The sequence below is a fragment of the Lycium barbarum genome, chromosome 9 (assembly GCF_019175385.1).
Source record: "Lycium barbarum isolate Lr01 chromosome 9, ASM1917538v2, whole genome shotgun sequence".
In the NCBI taxonomy this organism is placed as follows: Eukaryota; Viridiplantae; Streptophyta; class Magnoliopsida; order Solanales; family Solanaceae; genus Lycium; species Lycium barbarum.
The window spans coordinates 124,736,575-124,756,858 of record NC_083345.1 but is presented as its reverse complement, the minus strand read 5'-3'; the positions used below and the strand labels follow the sequence as shown (position 1 = coordinate 124,756,858).

Sequence of the window (20,284 nt, the reverse complement as noted above, 5' to 3'; positions counted from 1 at the left end):
ATTTCTTTTTTAGTCCGTGTCAAAATGAATGACCTCTTTCCTAATTTGAAAAAAAATTCACTTTATGAATGATTTACAGCTCACACAAATTTTTAAGGCTTATTTTGAACCACAAGTTTTAAAAGTATTCCTCTTTCTTAAATGTCATGCCCAGTCAAATGAGTTCGTATAAATTGAAACGAGGGATTAATTGGGAGTGACTGCACGACAGGGGTAGTTAAGTAATATTGATATTCATTTCGGGTCATATAAGTCAAGCAAGTTCCTATTTTTGGCCTTTCAATAATTCTCAACTTCAGTTCCAATTTGTTTCTTGGGTTCTGCTGATTTCAGAAGTTGGGTGAGTTTTCCTTCATTTTTTTCTTCAAGAATTTGTCACTTCTGTATTGTTATTGTTGTTAAAATGTTCAAAATAGTTCTTAATGTATGGGTTTTGATACCATTTGGTCCTTAATATAGGGGTGGGTGTTGGGCAGGGTGGGTGGGTTGAGTGGGCGTGAAGATGAGATGTGTTCGAGAGGTGGAGGGTGGGTGGTGGGGGAGGGGTGGAAGGTGGGGAGTGGGGGTGTTGGGGTGGGTGTGAAGATGAGATGTGTTCGAGAGGTGGAGGGTGGGTGGTGGGGGAGGGGTGGGTGGTGGGTGTTGGGGTGGGTGGGTGTGAAGATGAGATGTGTTCGAGAGGTGGAGGGTGGGTGGTGGGGGAGGGGTGGAAGGTGGTGGGGAGTGGGGGTGCTGGGCAGGGTGGGTGGGTTGAGTGGGCGTGAAGATGAGATGTGTTCGAGAGGTGGAGGGTGCGGAGTGGGGGTAGGGGGTGTTGGGCAGGGTGGGTGGGTTGAGTGGGCATGAAGATGAGATGTGTTCGAGAGGTGGAGGGTGGGTGTTGGGGGGTAGTGGGTGTTGGGCAGGGTGGGTGGGTTGAGTGGGTGTGAAGATGAGATGTGTTCGAGAGGTGGAGGGTGGGTGGTGGGGGGTGGAGTGTATAAACATTATGGAAAATAAACATTTAAATGTTTAATTATTGTGACTTATAGTGCTTCTTATGTGCGGCCTATCTCAGTCCTTTCATTTAGAACGAACAATGTTATTTTGACTGTCTCCGAGATTGAATTGAATATCTATGTCTCGGAACTAACTCTTGACGGAAAGCCAATAGTCGGAAGACCAATAAATTGTTTGAAATCTCGCTATTAATCCTTTGGCCTAAAAAAAGTAATCTTTCTCGATAAAGTCGGTTGATTAGGTTAAAATTGTTTTTATGCATATGGTTCAAAAAATTGTGAATCAATGCGTAGATTTACGTAATCCAAATATGTATATTTTATTTTAAAAAACCTAAAGATTATATGCCCGAATTCTCGATCAAAATTAAGAAATTTGACTCTCGAAATTAGAAATGTGCCACATAAATTGGGACAAAGAGAGTAATCATTAGGAAAATAGTGGTTAATGTATTTTAAAAAGTGATCAATTTGGAAGGTCATATAAGTAAAGACTATCCGTACTTTAATTTGCTGTCAAAATAAAGTGAGGTCTTCGGCATCTTCCTCCATACACAGCCTACCTAGCCCAATCAAGACATTCTAGCGTTCCTTCCATAATCTGTTAAGAATTCATCACCGACTTAATTAATAACTAAGATATTTCATGAAGAATCTATAATATTCAAAGAGTTCTAGAGTTTTTTTTTTTTTAATGACATGGGAACCCGCAGCCGCTACCCTTCGGGGAGTTCTAGAGAATTGGGAGGAGAACTCTAGGATGAGAGTGATTTTAGAAAAAGGTAGTTAGGAGTATTCTAGAAGAGAGCAGTAAATATCTATCACTAGATCCTTCAATCAGCATCTATAAAAAGAGGTGACTATTTGAGTTGTATGTATCCTCAAATAAAGAGTGCGTGCTTATGTAAGCAAGAAGTGATTGAACAAGTAAGAAATAAGAGAGAGCAACAAAGAGAGTTGCTAGAGTGTGAGTCCAAGAAAAATTGTGAAAAGAAGCAGAGATGGATCTAGAATTTCTAAAACATGGTTACACCACTTAAAAAAGGAGAAGAAATAGTATTAAGTGGGAATTGATCCATAGTCCTCTACTAAATAACTCAACATTGTGCGCCATTCAACTCTTTTGAACCTTGCTTCCAGTAGATAATATTATATCAATTCTAGAAAATATGCACATAAAATTTCTTCAAGCTCTACACGTGCATGAAAGGTTTTCCCATGGGCCTTTCAAGTTAGGGTAAGGGATTTTCATGTGGGGTTCTGAAATCGGATTGAATGATACAATAAGGTACCTTTGTTTTGATGTTTAAAACTCACATGAAGTGCACATGTCGAGGGCCTCCGTTTGTTTTGACAGCATACATTGTTATCGTCTTTACTTATATGGCTTAGGACCAATTGATCACTTTTTGAAATACAATAAGAACCAAATGGAACCAAAGCCCATACATACAGACCATTTTGATCATTTTCTCCTTTTGATTTTGGTAATTTTATTCTTTTGGGAAATTTGTTGCTGAAATTGTACATGCATGTAATATTTTTTCTGGTTCAATGTTTGTAGATAGATATCTACATAGGTCCATGTTTAGTGTGTGTCCATGCTTTTCATTTTGATTGAGTGGAGGGTGATTGAGTTCTTTGTAGGAGTGAGTCTTCAACCCTCAGCTCATCGACGAGGGTGGACGGTGGCAAATGGAGTCAAAAAAGAGCAAGATACTGATAATCGGAGTAACAGGCCGTCTGGGTTCTGAACTGGCCAAGGCCAGTCTCAATTCCTTCCATCCCACATTTGGACTTGTCAGAGACTCAGCATTCTCTGACCCACATAAATCCCAAAAGCTTCATGCCCTTTCCAGCGCGGGCGTTACACTTATCAAGGGTTCATTGCAAGATGAAGATATCATGCTTGAAGCACTCAAGCAAGTTGATGTCGTGATTTGTGCCGTTTCAGCTAAGCAAGTACACGAACAAAAGCTTCTGATTTCTGCTATCAAACGAGTTGGTTGCATTAAGCGGTTCCTCCCTTCAGAGTTCGGGTCAGATCCTGACAGAAGTCAAGTTTCTGATTTGGACCACAACTTCTACTCAAGAAAATCCGAGATTAGGCGTATTATTGAAGCTGAAGGCATTCCTCACACCTATGTCTGTTGCAACTTCTTTACGAGTGTTCTCCTACCGTCACTTGTTCAACCTGGTCTGAAAGCCCCTCCAAGAGATGAAGTCACCATATTTGGTGATGGAACTGCTAAAGGTGTCTTTGTGAAGGAAAATGATGTTGCTGCGTTTGCCATAAATGCAGTGGATGATGCACGTACTCTGAACAAAGCGCTATACCTGAGGCCACCGGGAAATGTCTATTCAATGAATGAGCTGGTAGGGATTTGGGAAGGAAAAATTGGGAAGACGCTAAAGAAGATTTACATCACCGAAGATGAACTCCTGAAGAAAATCAGAGAAACCCCATATCCTGATAATATGGAGTTGGTTTTCATATACTCTGCATTTGTTAAAGGAGATCACACATTCTTCAGCATTGAGTCTTCTGGTGGTTTGGAAGGGACGCAGCTATATCCACAAATAACATATACCACAATAAGTGAATTTCTGGAGACCTTGTTGTAATAGTTGTTGCAGCATGGTCTTGACATTACCTGATTCTGCTGGCCTTGCATTTGCAGGTACAGCTTATCATGTGATTGAGAATCCACTCTGGACAATCTAACTTTTAGGATCTATGTGAATTAGGTAGAGTCGCAAGTTAGTCTGTGACATTTAGTAGTATTAGATGGATGCAGAATTATCCTTTAGCATATTTAGTATCTCTTTTATGATCCTGTTTAGAAAAAAGGGGTGGCTGGTGTGGAAGTGGTAATTAATCCTCAAAAAGCAAGAAGGGGTTACTTTGACATAAGAAACGAAGGTGAAAATGGTGAGAAATTTATTAGTGTTTTGGATATGGAAAGGCCATTTGTAGCAATGAAGAAATTGGACATGGAAAAGGTTGTTTCTGATATTATGGAAAAAGAATCAAATGAATTTACTCTGTTTATTTCTGGTTTTTTGTTTGTTTGGATGGTGTATCATTTTAGCATCAAATTGTAGTTTAAAATGGGTATCGGGCATTTAATGCAAAGGGTAAGTCCTTTATGGTAGTTGAAATTGCTTCAATTTTCCATCTTGGTTGTATATCACCTTTTGACAGTAAGTTTAGAAATTTGCTTTAGAATCCTCATAGCAATTTGTTAAATACTTACATTTTCATCATGTTTGTCACTTTGTCTACTCTATGCATAGTTAGTGTGATTAGTTCCATCCGCTTAAGTTTTGTAGATTGAATTATCTAGTATTTGTGCTGGTGGAAGGTAACATGTTGTGAATAGTTGAGCTGCAAGCAAGCTAGCCCTTGATCACCCAAAACCAAAAAACCAAATTTGAGAATGTTCTTGACGGGTGAAAAAAGACTCTTGTTATGGAGCAGTATAAGCAATGTAACTCGTTCAAGACTCGAGATTTAATGGTGAACTAGGGGTTGAAGAAGGGAGTGATTGGATTTAACGTGGTGATTAACCCTGAAAAGCCGAGAAGGGGTTGTTTGGAAGTAAGAGAGAAAGGTGAAAATGTTGAGAAATCTATTTAGGCTTTTGGATATGGTAAGGTCATTTTAGCAATGAAGAAACTAGATAGAAAAGGGTGTTTATGATATTGTTGAAAAAATAAAATTAATCTACTATGTTTTTTTTCTGGTTTTGGGGCCATTTTTGTTTGTCTGGATGTATGATTTTAGAATCATAAATTAGTAGACAATGAGGTATGGAGCATTTGATTCAATCTTGGTTTGTATATCACCTTTTAATGGTAAGTTCAGAAATTTGTTGGTATTTTGTGAACCATTGCTTCTTTTTGTTGTGATTCTTATAGCATGTTGTTGTATTCATTTTGACATTCATTTTAGTCATATGAGGCATAGTTTTTTTTTTTTTTTTTTTGGGTTCTTTAGGCACCCGGTCTTTGGAATTCACCGGTCACTGATTTGAATTGCGATGAGTAGGTGTACTAAGGGTTACAGGACATCTACTTCATTTCCTAACTCGAAAATTTTTGGTTAAAACTTGAGTCGTCTGTGTTTTGCTTCTGTTCTTTGCATCCAAAGTATACTGGAAGCACCGCTGTCCCAGTAAAGGTAATTCTGTTCTATCCTGGAAGAAAAATAATCTTTTAACTCGAAGAGGAGATTAAATTTCTTAAGGAAACACATTAAGTACTGTGGCTCAGAATATTTTAAGTTCAGTTTACATTTCCACTTAACGTTTTTCTGTATCTAGTTCGAAGACAAATACTGCTTAAATATTAAGTACTGTTTTGTTTTTGTTTAAGCATTAAGGATTCTGATTTATAATTTTGGTTGGGTGTACGACGAGGGGTAGATCAGTGATTTTGATGTTTATTTTGGGGCAACTTTGTCATTAGACTTACCTGTACTCTGTCTATATATATTCGAGCAGTTTCATACTTTATTTCTTTCTATTTTTTTCTACTTACATATTTCTCAACTTTGGTTCCAATTTGCCTCTGGTGTCTGCTTATTTCAGTGATTTGGTAAGTTATCTTTCAATTTTTTCCTTTAAAATGTCACTTTGTACTATTTTGCTGTAAATTTGAGACCTTTCTTGGTATATATACCTGTTTTTTTATTGATCAAAATAGTTCTTAATATATGGGTTTTAGTTCCACTATAGTTCCATTTGGTCCTCATTGTATAAACATTATGAAAATGCTCTGTAATATATTTCAAGAAGTGATTTGTTTGGTCGTAGGTCATATAAGTAAAGATAATCGCTACTTTTGCTGTCAAAATAAAGTGAAGCGCATCTTTCTCCACATACACCCTACCTAGCCCAGCCTGATCGTAGACATTCTAGGGTTAGCCCTGCATGGAAAGTTTTTCCATGGGTCTTTCAAGTTAGGGTGCGGGGTTCTGACATCGGATTGAACGGTTCGAGACATGTGAAGTGCACATGTCGAGGGCCTCCATTTATTTTGACAACAAAATTGTGTTTTTGTCTTTACTTGTATCAGGGATAGGAATGTTTTATGTGGGTTTTGAAATCGGATTGAATAATACAAGAAGGTACTTTTGTTTTGTAGTTTATCAACTCAGGTGAAGTGTACATGTCGAGGGCCTCTGTTTATTTTGACAGCAGAAATTGTTATCGTCTTTACTTATATGGCTTAAGCCCAATCTGATCACTTGGAATACACTAAGGACTATTGTTTATACATTAAGAGCCAAATGGAACCAAAGCTCATACATTAAGGATCGTTTTGATCATTTTCTCCTTTTGGTTGTGGTAATTTTATTCATCTTCATTCTGTCACATAAACATGCTTGTAGATAGATACATAGGTCCATATTTGGCGTGTATACATGCTTTACATTTTGATTGAGTAGAGGGTGAATGAGTTCAACACCAAATTGTATTATTCATTTTGTCTGCGTTGTGTTGAATGAGCTTCTTAATTACCAGTAGTTGATTTAGTGTATAATGTTTATAGCTTTATTTGTATGTATATTTTACCTGTGGAGTTCAAATTTTGGGTGTTAGCGGGTTTTAGTAGCTTTTTGCTATTTTGATATGGATACGGAGATTGTGCACTCTGATTATTTGATGCCGGATATGGATATTACGCTTAAGAATTACTGGTTTGGATGTGTCAATGAGCGTTTGTATCTAGTTGGCCCTTCAATCCGGGGACGGATGCCTCGTTTTAACGTGTTTGAATTGAGAAACAACTACTCTTGGAGCCTAAAGTATAGCATCGATCTACTGGAAGCTCCGAGTAGTATTCTTTTTGTTAGGGCAAGAGGAGAAGGAAATGATCAGGAACTATTTATGGCCGTCTACATACCTCACCAAGTTGTGTTAATCTAACTTGAAAGATAATACTTCCAGCATGGTCTTGCCATTATATGGTTCTGTTGGCCTTGAATTTGCAGGTAGAGCTTATCATCTGATTGAGAATCCATTCTTGACAATCTAACTTTTCAGGTCTATGTGAATTAGGTAGAGTCTCAAGGGGGTCATAGTATGTGGCATTTAGTAGTACTGGATGGATACAGAATTATCTTTAGAAAAAGGGGTGGTTGGTGCGGTAGTGGTGATTAATCCTGAAAAGCCAAGAAGGGGTTATTTTGAAATAAGATATGAAGGCGAAAATGGTGAGAAATTTATTAGTCTTTTGGATATGGAAAGGTCATTTGTAGAAATGAAGATAATTGGACATGGAAAAGGTTGTTTCTGATATTATGGAAAAAAATCAAATGAATTTTCTATGTTTTTTTCTGGTTTTTTGTTTGTTTGGATGGTGTATTATTTTAGCATCATATTTTAGTTGAAAATGGGTATTGGGAATTTTATGCATAGGGTCTTATCCTTTATGGTAGTTGAAATTGCTTCAATTTTCAATCTTGGTTGTATATCACTTTTTAACAGTAAGTTTAGAAATTTGCTTTAGAATCCTCATAGCAATTTGTTAAATACTTACATTTTGATCATGTTTGTCTACTCTATGCATAATAAGTGTGATTAGTTCCATCCGCTTAAGTTTTGTAGATCCTGTTTTGTAGGACTGGATTCACATATATTAGTATATGGCCAAATACATAGACGGCCCCTAAAAGTTGACTTGAATTCATTTTAACACCTCAAACGAAATTAGGCTTCATTTAAAGCTCACTTTTTTCCATTACAACATGTAAATAGGTGGTGATAGAATCCTGAACTTGAACACGTAAAGTTCAAATCCTCGATCCATTGTAAACTAGCCCTTGATGGAATAATTATTGTTAGTTAAAAGTAAAAACATTAGAGCTTTAATATTTCACTTTCCAGCACAAGAGCAATTTTTTCCTATGCTCATCGGAAATTCAGAACTTTCACTTGGTAAACACTTTGGTTACAACAAAAAATTTCATTCCGAAATAACATATCTTACATGATAATTAATTATTACTATATGAAAAAGATGAAATCATGATTCTTTAAAGCAAAATCTCTATTATTCACTCTTTGCCAACCCAACTTGTTTCATTTCAACTACAAACTGCATAAATTAAGAACAAGGTAATGATAAAAACAAACCTGAACTATTATTTTTTTTTAGTTTCACACCCTAACTATCAGTTGTTCTTTTATTTTACTTGAAGTATTCAATTAGGCATGTTACGTTGTAATACATAGATAGTTATAGTTCATGTAGGAAAATGGAACAACTGATAGTTTGGATGGAAAACTCGCGAAAAAGTGATAATTCAAATGTGTTTTTGACCTTTATATCTCAGTAAGTACATAACCTTTTAGTCTGCAATTTCCACTCTACTTCACAACATGAAGAAAAACAATTAATTGATTCCTCAATAAGCAGACTCCTTCCAGCCACCATAGTCTTCTTCTTCTGCCACGTATCCAGAATTACCTCCCTACAGTATAGTATAACAAGAACAAAATGTAATTGCCACATTAAAAAATGATGACAAGTAATTTTTTTATAGCAGGTTAAATTACTGTAAAAATATCATTACATATTATCAGTGGATATTAGGAAAATCCCATAAAAAATCAATGAAGTAGAGTTACATACTTATATACATTAAGGTCATTTGATGGTAATGTCAGATAATTGTTTAAAAATTGTCAAATTAGTAACCCAAATAGTAAGAAGTATCAACCTTCCGTATCATGTTAAATTCAATTCCATTCGTATACACTGTGCCAAGTAAAAAGACATCTATTTTATATCCAGTAATATGTGCAATATCCAAGTTAATAAATTGACTTCCCTATCATGTTCATACTACCGATGGTTGTGGTGTGATGGGTAAGATTCATCTATCCTTAAACTAAAGATCTCGAATTCGACCATTGGGAATGAAACAATCATAATAGAGAATGCTTCTCTTTAACAGGCTTTATAAGACACGAATCTGGATTAGTTGGGACACCGTAAAGCAGTATCGCTGGCTAGAGAGGGAAGTACATCAAAGGTACAAAAATAAGTCATTAAAAAATCAAATAATGAATTTGTGCTCACAGTTATCTGCCAAACAAAAAATAGAAAAGAAAAAAGAGGAAAAAAGGAAGTGGCTTCGCCCGGACTCGAACCGGAGACCTTCAGTGTGTTAGACTGACGTGATAACCAACTACACCACGAAACCTGGTTATTGATATTATTCCTCATATTAAGAAAATTATAAGCACAACTTTAAAATATTACATGTGGATGTGTTTGGCGTGAGGAAATCATTTTTCTAGTTTGGTTCGTCAAAATATTTCGAAAAGTAAGTGGTAGTAGGGAAAATAAGTTTCATAAATAACATTTCAGGTTAATTATCACTTCATATTACTATAGTGCATTTGATGTTAAACAACATGTTCCCCACCGGTGGGCGGTGAATTGAGCAACTTTAGAGAACTTTTTTTTATTATTATTATTTGGATGGATCTGATCAACAAGTCAGAATATGAATACTTCAAAATTGGAGAAGACAAGTTTAATTTTTGCCCTTGATCAAATGGCTTCACATGTCGCTTTGTTGTTTTAGAACTTTTTAAAAGTTAGCCTTAACAAAACTTACTGCCATGAGTAGTGGAGCCAGAGATTTGTGCAAGCGACCCTTAAAAGAATGTTACAATATCATACTTGCGATTAAGAGCATTTGCATATACTCAAAGCAAAATACTAGAGAGGTTTTTGAATTTGGAGTGCAACTTCTGGTGTGGGAGGGGGTATGGGGGTAGGGATAGATGGGGTAGGCAGGTAGGGTGTGAGTGAATAGTGCGGGGTTGAGAATACATTGTTGTGTTTTTATTGGTCCGAAAAATATTTTTGTCAAAATTTGAAGGAAACATTTTCCCCTCGTTTGATGAAAACATTTTTCAAAATATTAGTGCAACCAAACCAGAAAAAAAATTCCGTCATATCAAACACACCCTATGTTCATATCAAGTCTCCTTTGTTTCATGTTGAATTAAAAAGGATAAAGGAAAAGAAAAGATAGTTAGAGTTGATAATACATTAAAGGTACAAAAGTAAGTCATTAAAAAACAAAAGATGAAATTCATCTCACAGTTATCTGCCAAAACAAAAAGAAGAAAAAAAGAGATAAAAACAAAATGGCTTCGCCCGGACTCGAACCGGAGACCTTCAGTGTGTTAGACTGACGTGATAACCAACTACACCACGAAACCTATTTGTCATGTAATCTTAAAATACCACTATTTGTAAGGTTTGGTTGATACGAGGAAATCATTTTTCGGTAAAATGTTTTCCTGCCAATTTTGGGCTCGTCAAAATATTTTGAAAAACAGTTGAATATAGAGAAAAGAAATTTCATGTGTCATTTTACACTGATTGTCTCCTCCTCACTGTCAATTTCCACCCCTTACCTTGAACCCCTAGTACCTTGGCTCATCTCCATTTCTACTCTCTCTATTTTCCCCAAGTTTCTACTCAGATGAGATACACATGTCATAGTTAAAAATTAAAGATTAGGATTTAATTGTCCAAAGTAAAATCCTAATCATGGTTAGAATAACAAATATTTCCTTTGTTTACTCTAAAAAATTTGGGCAATCCCACAATTCTAGCTAAAATATTATCTCATCCATAAATATATTTAAGCTTTTCTCACTTTTCCTACTTTATTACGAATCTTTTTTTTTTTTTTTAACAAGTTTTGTTTTTATTTTTATACATGTACTAAACTACCAGTTTATACTTCCCCCCTAATTCTTCTTTACACTGCTATCAAATATGAGGGAAATAGACATCATTAGCTCAGTGGGAACAGTAAGACCAAATTGAATCAATATTTGATAATTTTTTTAAAAATAAAAAATAAAATTTGTATTTTTAAATTAAAAGAAATTTGTAAGATGTTATTTTTTTTTTATATTTTTGCTACAACTGATAGTTATGGAATCTTTTAGCAACAAAATAGCTATAAAAATGAATAGAATAAGATTGTTCGTCGAATTAGACAATCGTAAGCACTGTCATGTCTTAAATGTCCAATGGAACAAATGCAATTATAAAAGAGTTAGAACACAATTTGACAAATTATAGATGATATGTGTAATTAAAAAAAAAAAAAAAAAAAGAAGGAACACGCAACAAAATAAGAAATGTGAGAAAAATTTAAATATATTTATGAATGAGATTATGTTTTAGCTAGAATTGTGGAATTTCAAAATATTTAGAGTAAATAAAGGAAATGATTATCATCCTAACCATGATTAGGATTTTGCTTTGGGACAGTTAAATCCTAACTTTTAATTCTTAATAATGACATGTGTCTCTCATCTAAGTAGAAAATTGGAGAAAATGGAGAGGATCCTCGTCCATATAAATGATCACAGAACAATATGTTCTGTTTACTTACCAAATATCAACAAATAAATAAGAAAATCACTTCATTTTCTAAGAAAGCATTCTTCTTCTTACCAAACACATCCTATGTTGCTAGGGCCCAAAAAAAAAGGGAATGAAGAAGAAGAAATGAAAAAGATAAAAGAGGGTCTTCCCTAAATTTGACTACAGCTTGTAAGAAGGGTCAAGAACATTCGAATACAACTTTTTAGCTGCTACAACTACTACATTTATGTTTGTCTATTGATCAGCCATTATTTTTCTTCATTTCGATTATTATTATTATTATTATTATTATTATTATAAGTCAAATGGACATGGGGTCTACATTTGGGAAAGATGAAATTGAGTGTATCTAATATGGGAAGATACGTTCTTCTCCATTGATATTATATTCTTGCGATGCAATTGGAAGTATGTATATAAAAATCTTTAATGGCCTTAGCTTTTTTATACTCTTAATTTCAAAGCACGAATTGACCATTTGTATGTTATACTAGAAATTCAAACCATACTTAAGCGCTAGTTGTCAAAATGGATCAAAAAGCCATGAATGAGTTGACAATAAAGAGAAGATTATAAGTCTTCTAATGCTTTAGTGGTCCATTACTCCTAACCAATAGCGTGAAATCAACAATTTCACTAAGTGATTCAAAATATGACAAAGTCACTGCAAGAAAAACTATATTTGTCAACAAAAAAATTTGTTGCCATAGATTGATTATTGTTGTAAAAAGTACTTTTGGCAAAAAAAAAAAAAATATTTTGTTGCATGAACTTTTCCCAACGGCTGTTATTACAACAACGTGCAATAACTTTTTTTTTTTGTTGCCAAAAGTACTTTTTGCAACAACAATTAATACTATGACAACAAAATTAAATTCTTTGACAACAAAAAAATCATTTGTTAACAATAAAACTAAGTTGTTGCCAAATATAAAAATTTTTGTTGCGATTTCTATACTTTCTTGTAGTGAGTAAACATAGAGGAAGCCTAGAGGTTTTAACATATAGTTATATATACCTGAAATAACTTTGATCTTGTATATACAATGTAATTTTCTAGTGAAAAAGGGCTCGGATGAACCCTTTTGCGCCGCTGGCTCCCCCTGCTCCTAGCGTAGGCAGAAAAAAGGGTTGATGACCTATTTCCATCAGTTTATGTCCTGGTGGTGGCTAGAATTACTTGTTACCCGTGCAGGTGGGAAGTAGCAGGTATTCAATGGATTAGCCGAAATGTGCGCAAGTTAATCGTAACACCGCGTTAAGAAAAACGAGCATTTGAACTTCTTAATAAGGTTGAAAAGTAGTTATAATATACTGTGGATGTAGCTTAAAGAAAATTTATGTGTATAAAATCTTGAATCGCCTTTAACATAAGGAAAGCTTTCTAGTACATTTTAGCATAACATGTAGTTAGACACAAAGTGATTCACATAAGTTCAGTAATTATATCTCCAACACAGATGAATAAGCAAATTCAGGACATAAGACATTCAGAATAAGATACATATACATATACTCCTATGTTAGCAAGATGAAACAATTCGAAATTCAAACTTACAAATTTGAATATGAATCATCTTAATATGTGTGAGAAGAACCGCGACTAAATTCATCCGAAACGCGCCTAACAGGCATTCCAATCCTGTCTAATCTACCAGAACCTTGATAAGTGCCTTTGCTGGTTTGCATGTTATTTCTTGAGTATCTCTTTGTTGAGTTTAACACATTATACTGAGGCCTTAGTTTTGGTGCACTCATTGATCGCGTTTTTGCCTTAGCTGCCTCTGTGTAAGACATGTAATTCGGATGATTATCCGAGCATCCACTGGTACTCTTAGTCGGCGTAAATGGTCCTGTCCTCGAACGAGCACATCTAGATGATGCTGTTGAGTGAAGTTGTGGGCTATTATCTGTAGAGGAGTAACATGTTTCATCATAGCTAAAACTTAATTGGTCCGAAATCAAGCTAAGTTCAGAGGAATGAAATAAATTCTTTAGTTTGGCATTGGCATATGGTTTTATGGTGTATATGTCAAAAATCTTGTCATCATCAATTGAGCCATTTCTTGCAAAATATTCTTGTCTTTTGCCCATATGGTTTGAAGAATTCCTCTGCATAAGTACACATTTTATGTTAGGCATAAGTTTATGCAAATAGCTAATGCAGAAAAGGTACAAATCGACACTCTACTATATAAAGGGCAACCGAGTGCACAAAGCATCGATCTCATGTTAGATAGTGAGGTCAGGGGAAAGGCCGCACCCCAAGGGGTGTGACGTAAACAGTCTACCTTGATGCAAGCATATAAATATCTTAATTGTATCCTCTGTTATACTTTAGGATCATTCATACTCTTGTTATCAGTAAATCTTCTCGTAGTTCCCCTTGACTCTAATGGACCTTTAGCACAGATTTAGTGGATTTCACGTGTCAAAATACTTCCAGAAAAAAGTCCAAATTTACCCTCTGCTTTTCACTATCATCCAAAATTACCATCTGTTATACATTAGGGTGGAGCTCCGTTAAGTCTAAGGGCAAATATGTTACGAGACAATTTGCTAACGACAAGGGTATGAATGACCCTAAAGTGTAACAGAGGGAAAAATTAATTTCGTATAATAAAAAAGGTTATTTTTTATTGTTTTCCCTAGATTATGTGTTTCCTAAAGGATAAAATATCCAGCAAATTAAATACCTTGAGCATAAACATTTGATCATTCTTCATGCTCCTTGCACGAATAATATGCTCGAATTTCTCAGGAGTTGCAGGACCCTATTTATCAAGATTCAAAATGAACATGTTTAAATAACATGATCAGCCAAACACCATCATATGAAATGAAACAAAATGGTTAAGCATATTCATTCACGAGCGATTTTTTAGAAAATAGGAAGATGTTACGTTACTTACATGATGAAGAAATTGAGCAGACTTCGCGCTCAAAGAAGGGGATTCAAAAACATGAAATCGTCCAGCTCGAGCTCTTGATTGAGCTCTTATCAACGCCTGCATACGTCTTAGCATATCCGCAGTTTGCTTCCTTACAATATGACCTCTTACTAGTGCTTGAAGCTTCACAAGTCCCTTCAATGCACGTAAAGCTCTCCTTGACTACAAATTAACACACAAAATGGAAAATTAGTAAACTAGTAGTACGATCGAGTGTCACTAATTTTGGCAAATAAATGGTACATTGGTGGAGAGACGAATACAGAAACTAGAGTCGGTGAATTCTCACAGTTTGACCAATGCTTTGTATTAACAACTTGAGACTTGAGACATACCTAAAGGAAATAAGTTTAAAGGCAGTCTGATGCATTAAGCCCTCGTGACGCGTAAAATTCATAAAAATATTGAACCACATTGAGTTTGTTATACACAACTTTATTTTGCATTTTTAAAAGAAATTATTTTTACAGTTCTAAATAAGGTTCAAAACATAACTCAAAATTGAAAGCGTAAACGAATTTTACATGATTTGTGTAATTTAATATGTTATAAAAAATTATTTGTTTTAATTTTCATTTTGTTAATTTCACTTATTATGATTCTTAATTACATATTAAGGTAATCTAATAGTGAAAAAGATCTTCATAGTGTGAACGTATAGACAAACTTCATCGAATTTTTAAGTACACTTGTTCATTCCCTATATTTAATGAAACTCGAAAACTATGCCCCCGACCACAACATTCTGGTCCAGACAGGTCCAAAATAGTCTACTATCCTCTTTCATGTATACATTTGACTATGTGGTAACCATCCACGCACCCCCTGCCGACCACACCAACCCATGCACTCCCAAAAAAATTGTTAAATCTACCATATCAATTTGCACGCAGCTCGACTATTTCATCCGACACATTTTACCTTCCATTAGTATAAAACTTAAGTAGAAGGAATGAAAGCATTTAGTTCGTCTAATTTTCACTCTATTTTATTGACCATTAACATACCCTGGTCGCATTAACATATGTGTGTGTTTTAAATTTACAATACGGTCTTTTTTAACACTATTTTGGCCACAATGGTCCAAATGGAGTAAATTCGTATGACTTTTTAGGTTAGATTTAATAATTTATACTTACTTAATATCATTTCTATCTTTTCTTCTCAAAGTTTATCTTAATTTAAAATTGTACAATAGAGGTTATGGTGGTTTTTACATAAGTGTGGCCAAATTTGGGTCAAATTGGTGCGGCAATTTAGCAACTTTCTTAAATTTACTATCTTGAAATATTACTTCATTCGTTTCACTTTTGTTCTAAGTAGTACTATTTTTGTATTAGTTCGTTCAAACAAGAATGGACCTTTTATTGTTTTTAAGTTATATTTTTGGAGAAGCTTTTATAGTTATACAAATATTATGACATATTTTAAGATTACAAGTTTCAAAAAAGCCTTATAATCACACAAATATTATAATTATTTAAGACTACAAATATTAAAAGAAAGCATATTACTTCTTAAACTCCGTTCTCAATTAGATTAAGAGTAAAAAAAAAGTAATTAACCTATTTAATTAATTGTCCATTTCATGACCGACTAATAAACTGTCCGACATCTTTTTTCCATTTTTAACAAAACCTTCGATCACCGTCTTGCCGTCCTTTACAGATTACGAGTAAACTGTTCCTAACAACAAGAATTATTCGTATAATTGAAAATGATTTTTTTAAAAGGTATAAATGCTTTCTCTCTTCCATTTTATGACTTATGGGGCACTTTTTTGGTCTAATTTCGGGAAACAAAAATCAATCTTTTATATTTAAAAACAATTTAACTACAAATTTTTCATTTTATTTTAAATAACTTATCTACTAGTCGTGACGCTGGAGTGGACCGCGTTCACTCTAACGTCGCTTTTTGTTTTTACCATGAACTGACGAGGACACATCGTATTTTTTTTTTCTTTTCAAGAAATGACTTATTTTCTAGAAAACTCATACCAACCACACTCTAAAAGTCTCCAAATTTCAAATTTCAATATATTTCGTGCCAACAAATACCTTCACATAAAATGAAACGAAGATACAGAGGGTATATAACTAACCAAATAAGCTCGGAAATGTGACTGTATCACTATGGCAGCCCACTCTTCACCGTTCCACGTCCTCACGACAGCTGTATGGACACTACTTGTGGTCGTGATGCTGGAGTGGACCGCACGATTAGTGCGGTCCACTCCAGCATCGTTTTTACGGTGATCGTTGTAGTGCAATTTGTCATGGTAGTTATCATGGTGGTGGTGTTGAAAATCTTTATCTTTGTAGGATTTAACATCACTCCATTTCTTCTTAGTGGAAGAAGAAGAAGAAAAAGAGTCATTTTTCTTGAAGCCAAGGAGTGCTTTGAACCATTTTGATGCTTTGCCCATATTGTTGTGTGATTAGAAAAAAGAGCATTTGGTTTGTAAGAAGTTGAGTAGAGAAAGTGGTTGAAAAGAGAAGTGAGTGAGAAATAAAGGGAGGGGAAGAGAAGAAGAAGGAAAGAGGAAGGAAGATTTGTATGAGTGTTGGAGAAGTCAAATAAAATGTGCTATCTTGTAGGACATTTGGGAGAATATATTAGTATTGACGTCGTCTTCTTTGGATCACCAATACCTTTATTTTGCCCATTCTTATTTTATTTTTCTTTTGGTTTCCCACACGCATTGAAGAAATTGCACGGTTTGCACTTCAAATGGGCTAGTATTTAATTTTTTCCCTTCAAACGGGCCTGTCTTTAATTTTTGTCTTTCAAATCGAATTTATGTCTACGGGTGCGAGACGTCACTTGTGAAATATTATGATGCGAAAATATAAACTTATGCTTGTAGAAAAAATATTTGTTATGAGGGGAAAAAGTGCAAATGACCCACACATGTTTGGTATCGTATTGGGGCTTGGCTAATTCGAATCCGTGCAAAAAAGTCTCACATTGGGGAAAAAAGGGCTTGCTATCAAAAGCGACTATATATCTAGAATTCGAACTGAAGACTTCTGGTTAAGAATGAAAGAATATTTATATCACTCCACTAACACCCTTGTTGGGTTCCCATTAAGAAGGTTTAACCTTACACTTGTTATTATTGGATATAATTTTGAGTGTGTTTTTTTAGCCTATTGTAATATGTTAGTTGTTTTACTTTTCGGGTTATGAATCTCACTTTTTATATGGATAGTTACCTCTTCACAGGGGATCTAGAATTTTAAGTTGATGATTTCGATCTTTTAAGAGTATGGGTAAGTGCACAAATAGCTGTTTTAGGACCATTATTTAAGAAATCGAGGCTTATAAGGTTTTTAAAATTTAGCCGTGTCAATATCAAAGTTCATATATGGGGTCAATCTAAACATAATTATCCTATATTCATACTGTCCAATTAAGAACCCTATCATCTGTTTAGTTGACTCAAAGCTATTCAACAGGCTTTGGCAGAGTTTAGCTTCTACCTAGAGGTGTGAATTCGACCTGTATTTAGATTCTGCTAGTCCAAACATCAGGCTCGAAGGTCTGAAATTTGATTCTGAGGCAGCTAAACATTAAAAATCATGCAAACAATGATCCTAAAAGTGGCTATTTGTGCACTTTAGCCTATAACTCAACTTCATTATAAGAAGAAGCATTCCAGTTTGTGGGTATCACTTAATTATATTTTTACCTTTTAAGATTATGACATCTTAAGATACTGCTAAACATATGATTAATCTTATCGAAATCTATAATTGATAAATTATAAATGGGACCGTCAAATACAGTTTAGATGAGTCACACAAGAAAATAGGATAATACAGGTCCAAATGCCCCTCTTGATTTCCTAAAGAAATGAAAAAAAAAAAAAACTCATACCCATGGCTTTTAATTAATAGTAGCAATTACATTTTTATATTTTCCTCCTCCTCTATGGCTCATAAAAATATAATACTTGCCAAGACAAAGTAGCATGTTGAAATTTTGAATTCACCAATCTGTTCAGATTACAAAGTTTTGTCTGTAATGAAGTAACATATTGAAATTTGGAGATTCCACTAGTGAGTCATCAACGTTTTTTGTAAATTTGATGTAAACACTTTTGTTGTTATTTATTTGTCACTTCTCATTTCTATATTTTGTGTATCTTTTATCCTTATATGAACAAATGAATATAAAAAGCAAAGCCACTTTCATTGTCAGCTTCTACTATATGGTACTTTTGCTGCCGTAATTTGTTTTCATTTTTTCCGTCCAAAAAAATAACATTTAAATTAATTTTAAAATTTTCATTTTATCCTTAATGAAAAGCTTTTATAGTCACAGAAATATTATGAAATATTTAATATCACAAATTTCAAAAGTCGTATCACCACACAAATGTTATGACATGTTTAACACGTACTTAAAAATTCTAATTTTTTTTCTTACATTTCATGTTGAATCAAAATATACTAATCAATGTTAAAACTTGAAATTATATTGTCTCAAGTTCTGTACTACATTGCAATATCTATACATATGTACAAAACCACCTAGAGTTATAATGAGATGAACGAATTCAAACTAGTCGGACTACTAAATTTCGAACAACAAATACCTTGAAGGAAGAAATATCATTTATTCATTCATTTCAGGCAGAAATATATATACACAGAGAGTATAAATAATTAGGACTAACATAAGAAAACCAACAAAAAACGTTTACATCAAAATGGACAAAAAGACTGGAATATAATCTTTAAGAAAATAGCAGTATGCTATTCCTACAACTGACACGATATGTCGTGAACAAATTGGTGACTACATTTACTTGGCACGTGAAAGTTGTTTTAATACCATAATAATTAGGAAAATAAATTCGATAAAAAATTGCACAATCTTTTACTACGTTTTCTTGCTATTTGTATAATTTTATATCTCAATTTGTGGTATGATTTCATGCTAGATCTAACATATAAGCTTTTATGTACACTATATTATATTTTCGCAATGAATCAAATATCTGGCAATTAAATAACAAGGTTTCCTATATCATATTCCCTTGGAATGCGGTCATTTCCTTAATTCTACGTGAATATGAGGTGTTTCGTATATTGGAGCGTATTTTTTTGTATGAAGAATAGAAAAGACTTAATTGAATAACAAGTATCAAAATATCACTGAAATTTAAACTAATAGTAGCATTATTATTCAATTCAAATGTCTGCACCGACACGACATCTCAAAGGGAGAAAATTGGCTTATTAGACTTTTGTTGACTTATTAATCTGTTTCAATTCTTCTTAATTTCCAAACTAATTAAGGGCCCACTGAAGATTGATGGAGTCATGGAGAGTCGTAAATCATTGCGTAGATTTGTGCCATTCATTCTTTTATGATATAAAAGAAATGAAATTAATTAAGTATAAATTATTAAATTTGAGCTCAATATTCATATAAATTTATCTCATTTGGGTTATTGTGGCCAAAATAGTATGGTAAAAAGACCTTATTGTTTAAGTTATACCAGCAAACTATGCCCGTGCGATGCACGGGACCCAACATGATTAATTTGATTGTTCAATTTAGTTAGTCTTTATGGTTTGTATATTTTACAAATGATACCGTGATTCTCCTTAGTGAGTCTCCATATTTCTTTCTTTTCGTCTTATTTTTTCCCTTAATTTCTCATCAATTGTTGTTAAAATTTGTCTTATTTTAGTTATATCCGCCTCTTTTTATATTTAGTAAGTTGACAATTCAAATATCCTACATGTCAAGTTTATAATCACAAGAGTCAAAGGATATTTTATTATATTATACACATTTTTAATTTAGAACCACAAGATAGTCTATCTTTATTTCTTAAACTCCGTGTCTACTCAAACGTAAACACTTAAATTGAGACAGAGCCGT

General features: G+C 34.0%; 2 protein-coding genes and 2 non-coding genes across 6 annotated transcripts; 1 reads left to right on the top strand and 3 right to left on the bottom strand.

Annotated features, from left to right (window-relative positions):
• Positions 1-198: 198 nt before the first annotated feature.
• On the top strand, positions 199-4,153 carry LOC132609883 (probable pinoresinol-lariciresinol reductase 3). Its single transcript, XM_060324077.1, has 2 exons — positions 199-340; positions 2,646-4,153. Exon 2 carries the CDS (start codon positions 2,694-2,696, stop codon positions 3,621-3,623), a length of 930 nt encoding a protein of 309 aa, XP_060180060.1. The 5' UTR covers positions 199-340; positions 2,646-2,693; the 3' UTR covers positions 3,624-4,153.
• Positions 4,154-9,139: 4,986 nt separating this feature from the next.
• Positions 9,140-9,213, bottom strand: TRNAV-AAC (transfer RNA valine (anticodon AAC)). Its single transcript has one exon. It is a non-coding gene; the product is annotated as a tRNA-Val (tRNA).
• A 959-nt stretch (positions 9,214-10,172) lies between these two features.
• On the bottom strand, positions 10,173-10,246 carry TRNAV-AAC (transfer RNA valine (anticodon AAC)). The gene has a single exon. It is a non-coding gene; the product is annotated as a tRNA-Val (tRNA).
• A 2,611-nt stretch (positions 10,247-12,857) lies between these two features.
• On the bottom strand, positions 12,858-17,059 carry LOC132609882 (protein IQ-DOMAIN 22-like). Of its 3 annotated transcripts, none has more exons than XM_060324074.1 (4): positions 16,488-17,044; positions 14,345-14,545; positions 14,129-14,206; positions 12,858-13,544 (listed from the first exon to the last, which is right to left on the bottom strand). In XM_060324074.1, exons 1-4 carry the CDS (start codon positions 16,809-16,811, stop codon positions 13,011-13,013), a joined length of 1,137 nt encoding a protein of 378 aa, XP_060180057.1. In that variant the 5' UTR covers positions 16,812-17,044; the 3' UTR covers positions 12,858-13,010. The 3 variants fall into 3 exon arrangements, with proteins under 3 accessions (XP_060180057.1, XP_060180058.1, XP_060180059.1); XM_060324076.1 differs by having other exon boundaries at positions 13,042-13,342; positions 16,488-17,059; XM_060324075.1 differs by lacking the exon at positions 14,129-14,206 and having other exon boundaries at positions 16,488-17,059.
• Between the last annotated feature and the right edge of the window lie 3,225 nt (positions 17,060-20,284).

What these genes read in the sequence shown, in the direction of transcription:
- LOC132609883 (XM_060324077.1), top strand. Translation starts at nt 2,694, where the DNA reads ATGGAGTCAAAAAAGAGCAAGATACTGATAATCGGAGTAACAGGCCGT.
- LOC132609882 (XM_060324074.1), bottom strand. Translation starts at nt 16,811, where the DNA reads ATGGGCAAAGCATCAAAATGGTTCAAAGCACTCCTTGGCTTCAAGAAA. An exon ending in CTGCTCAATTTCTTCATCAT is followed by an intron (nt 14,207 to 14,344) that starts GTAAGTAACGTA and finishes CTTGATAAATAG; the next exon opens with GGTCCTGCAACTCCTGAGAA. An exon ending in ATCAAATGTTTATGCTCAAG is followed by an intron (nt 13,545 to 14,128) that starts GTATTTAATTTG and finishes GTACTTATGCAG; the next exon opens with AGGAATTCTTCAAACCATAT.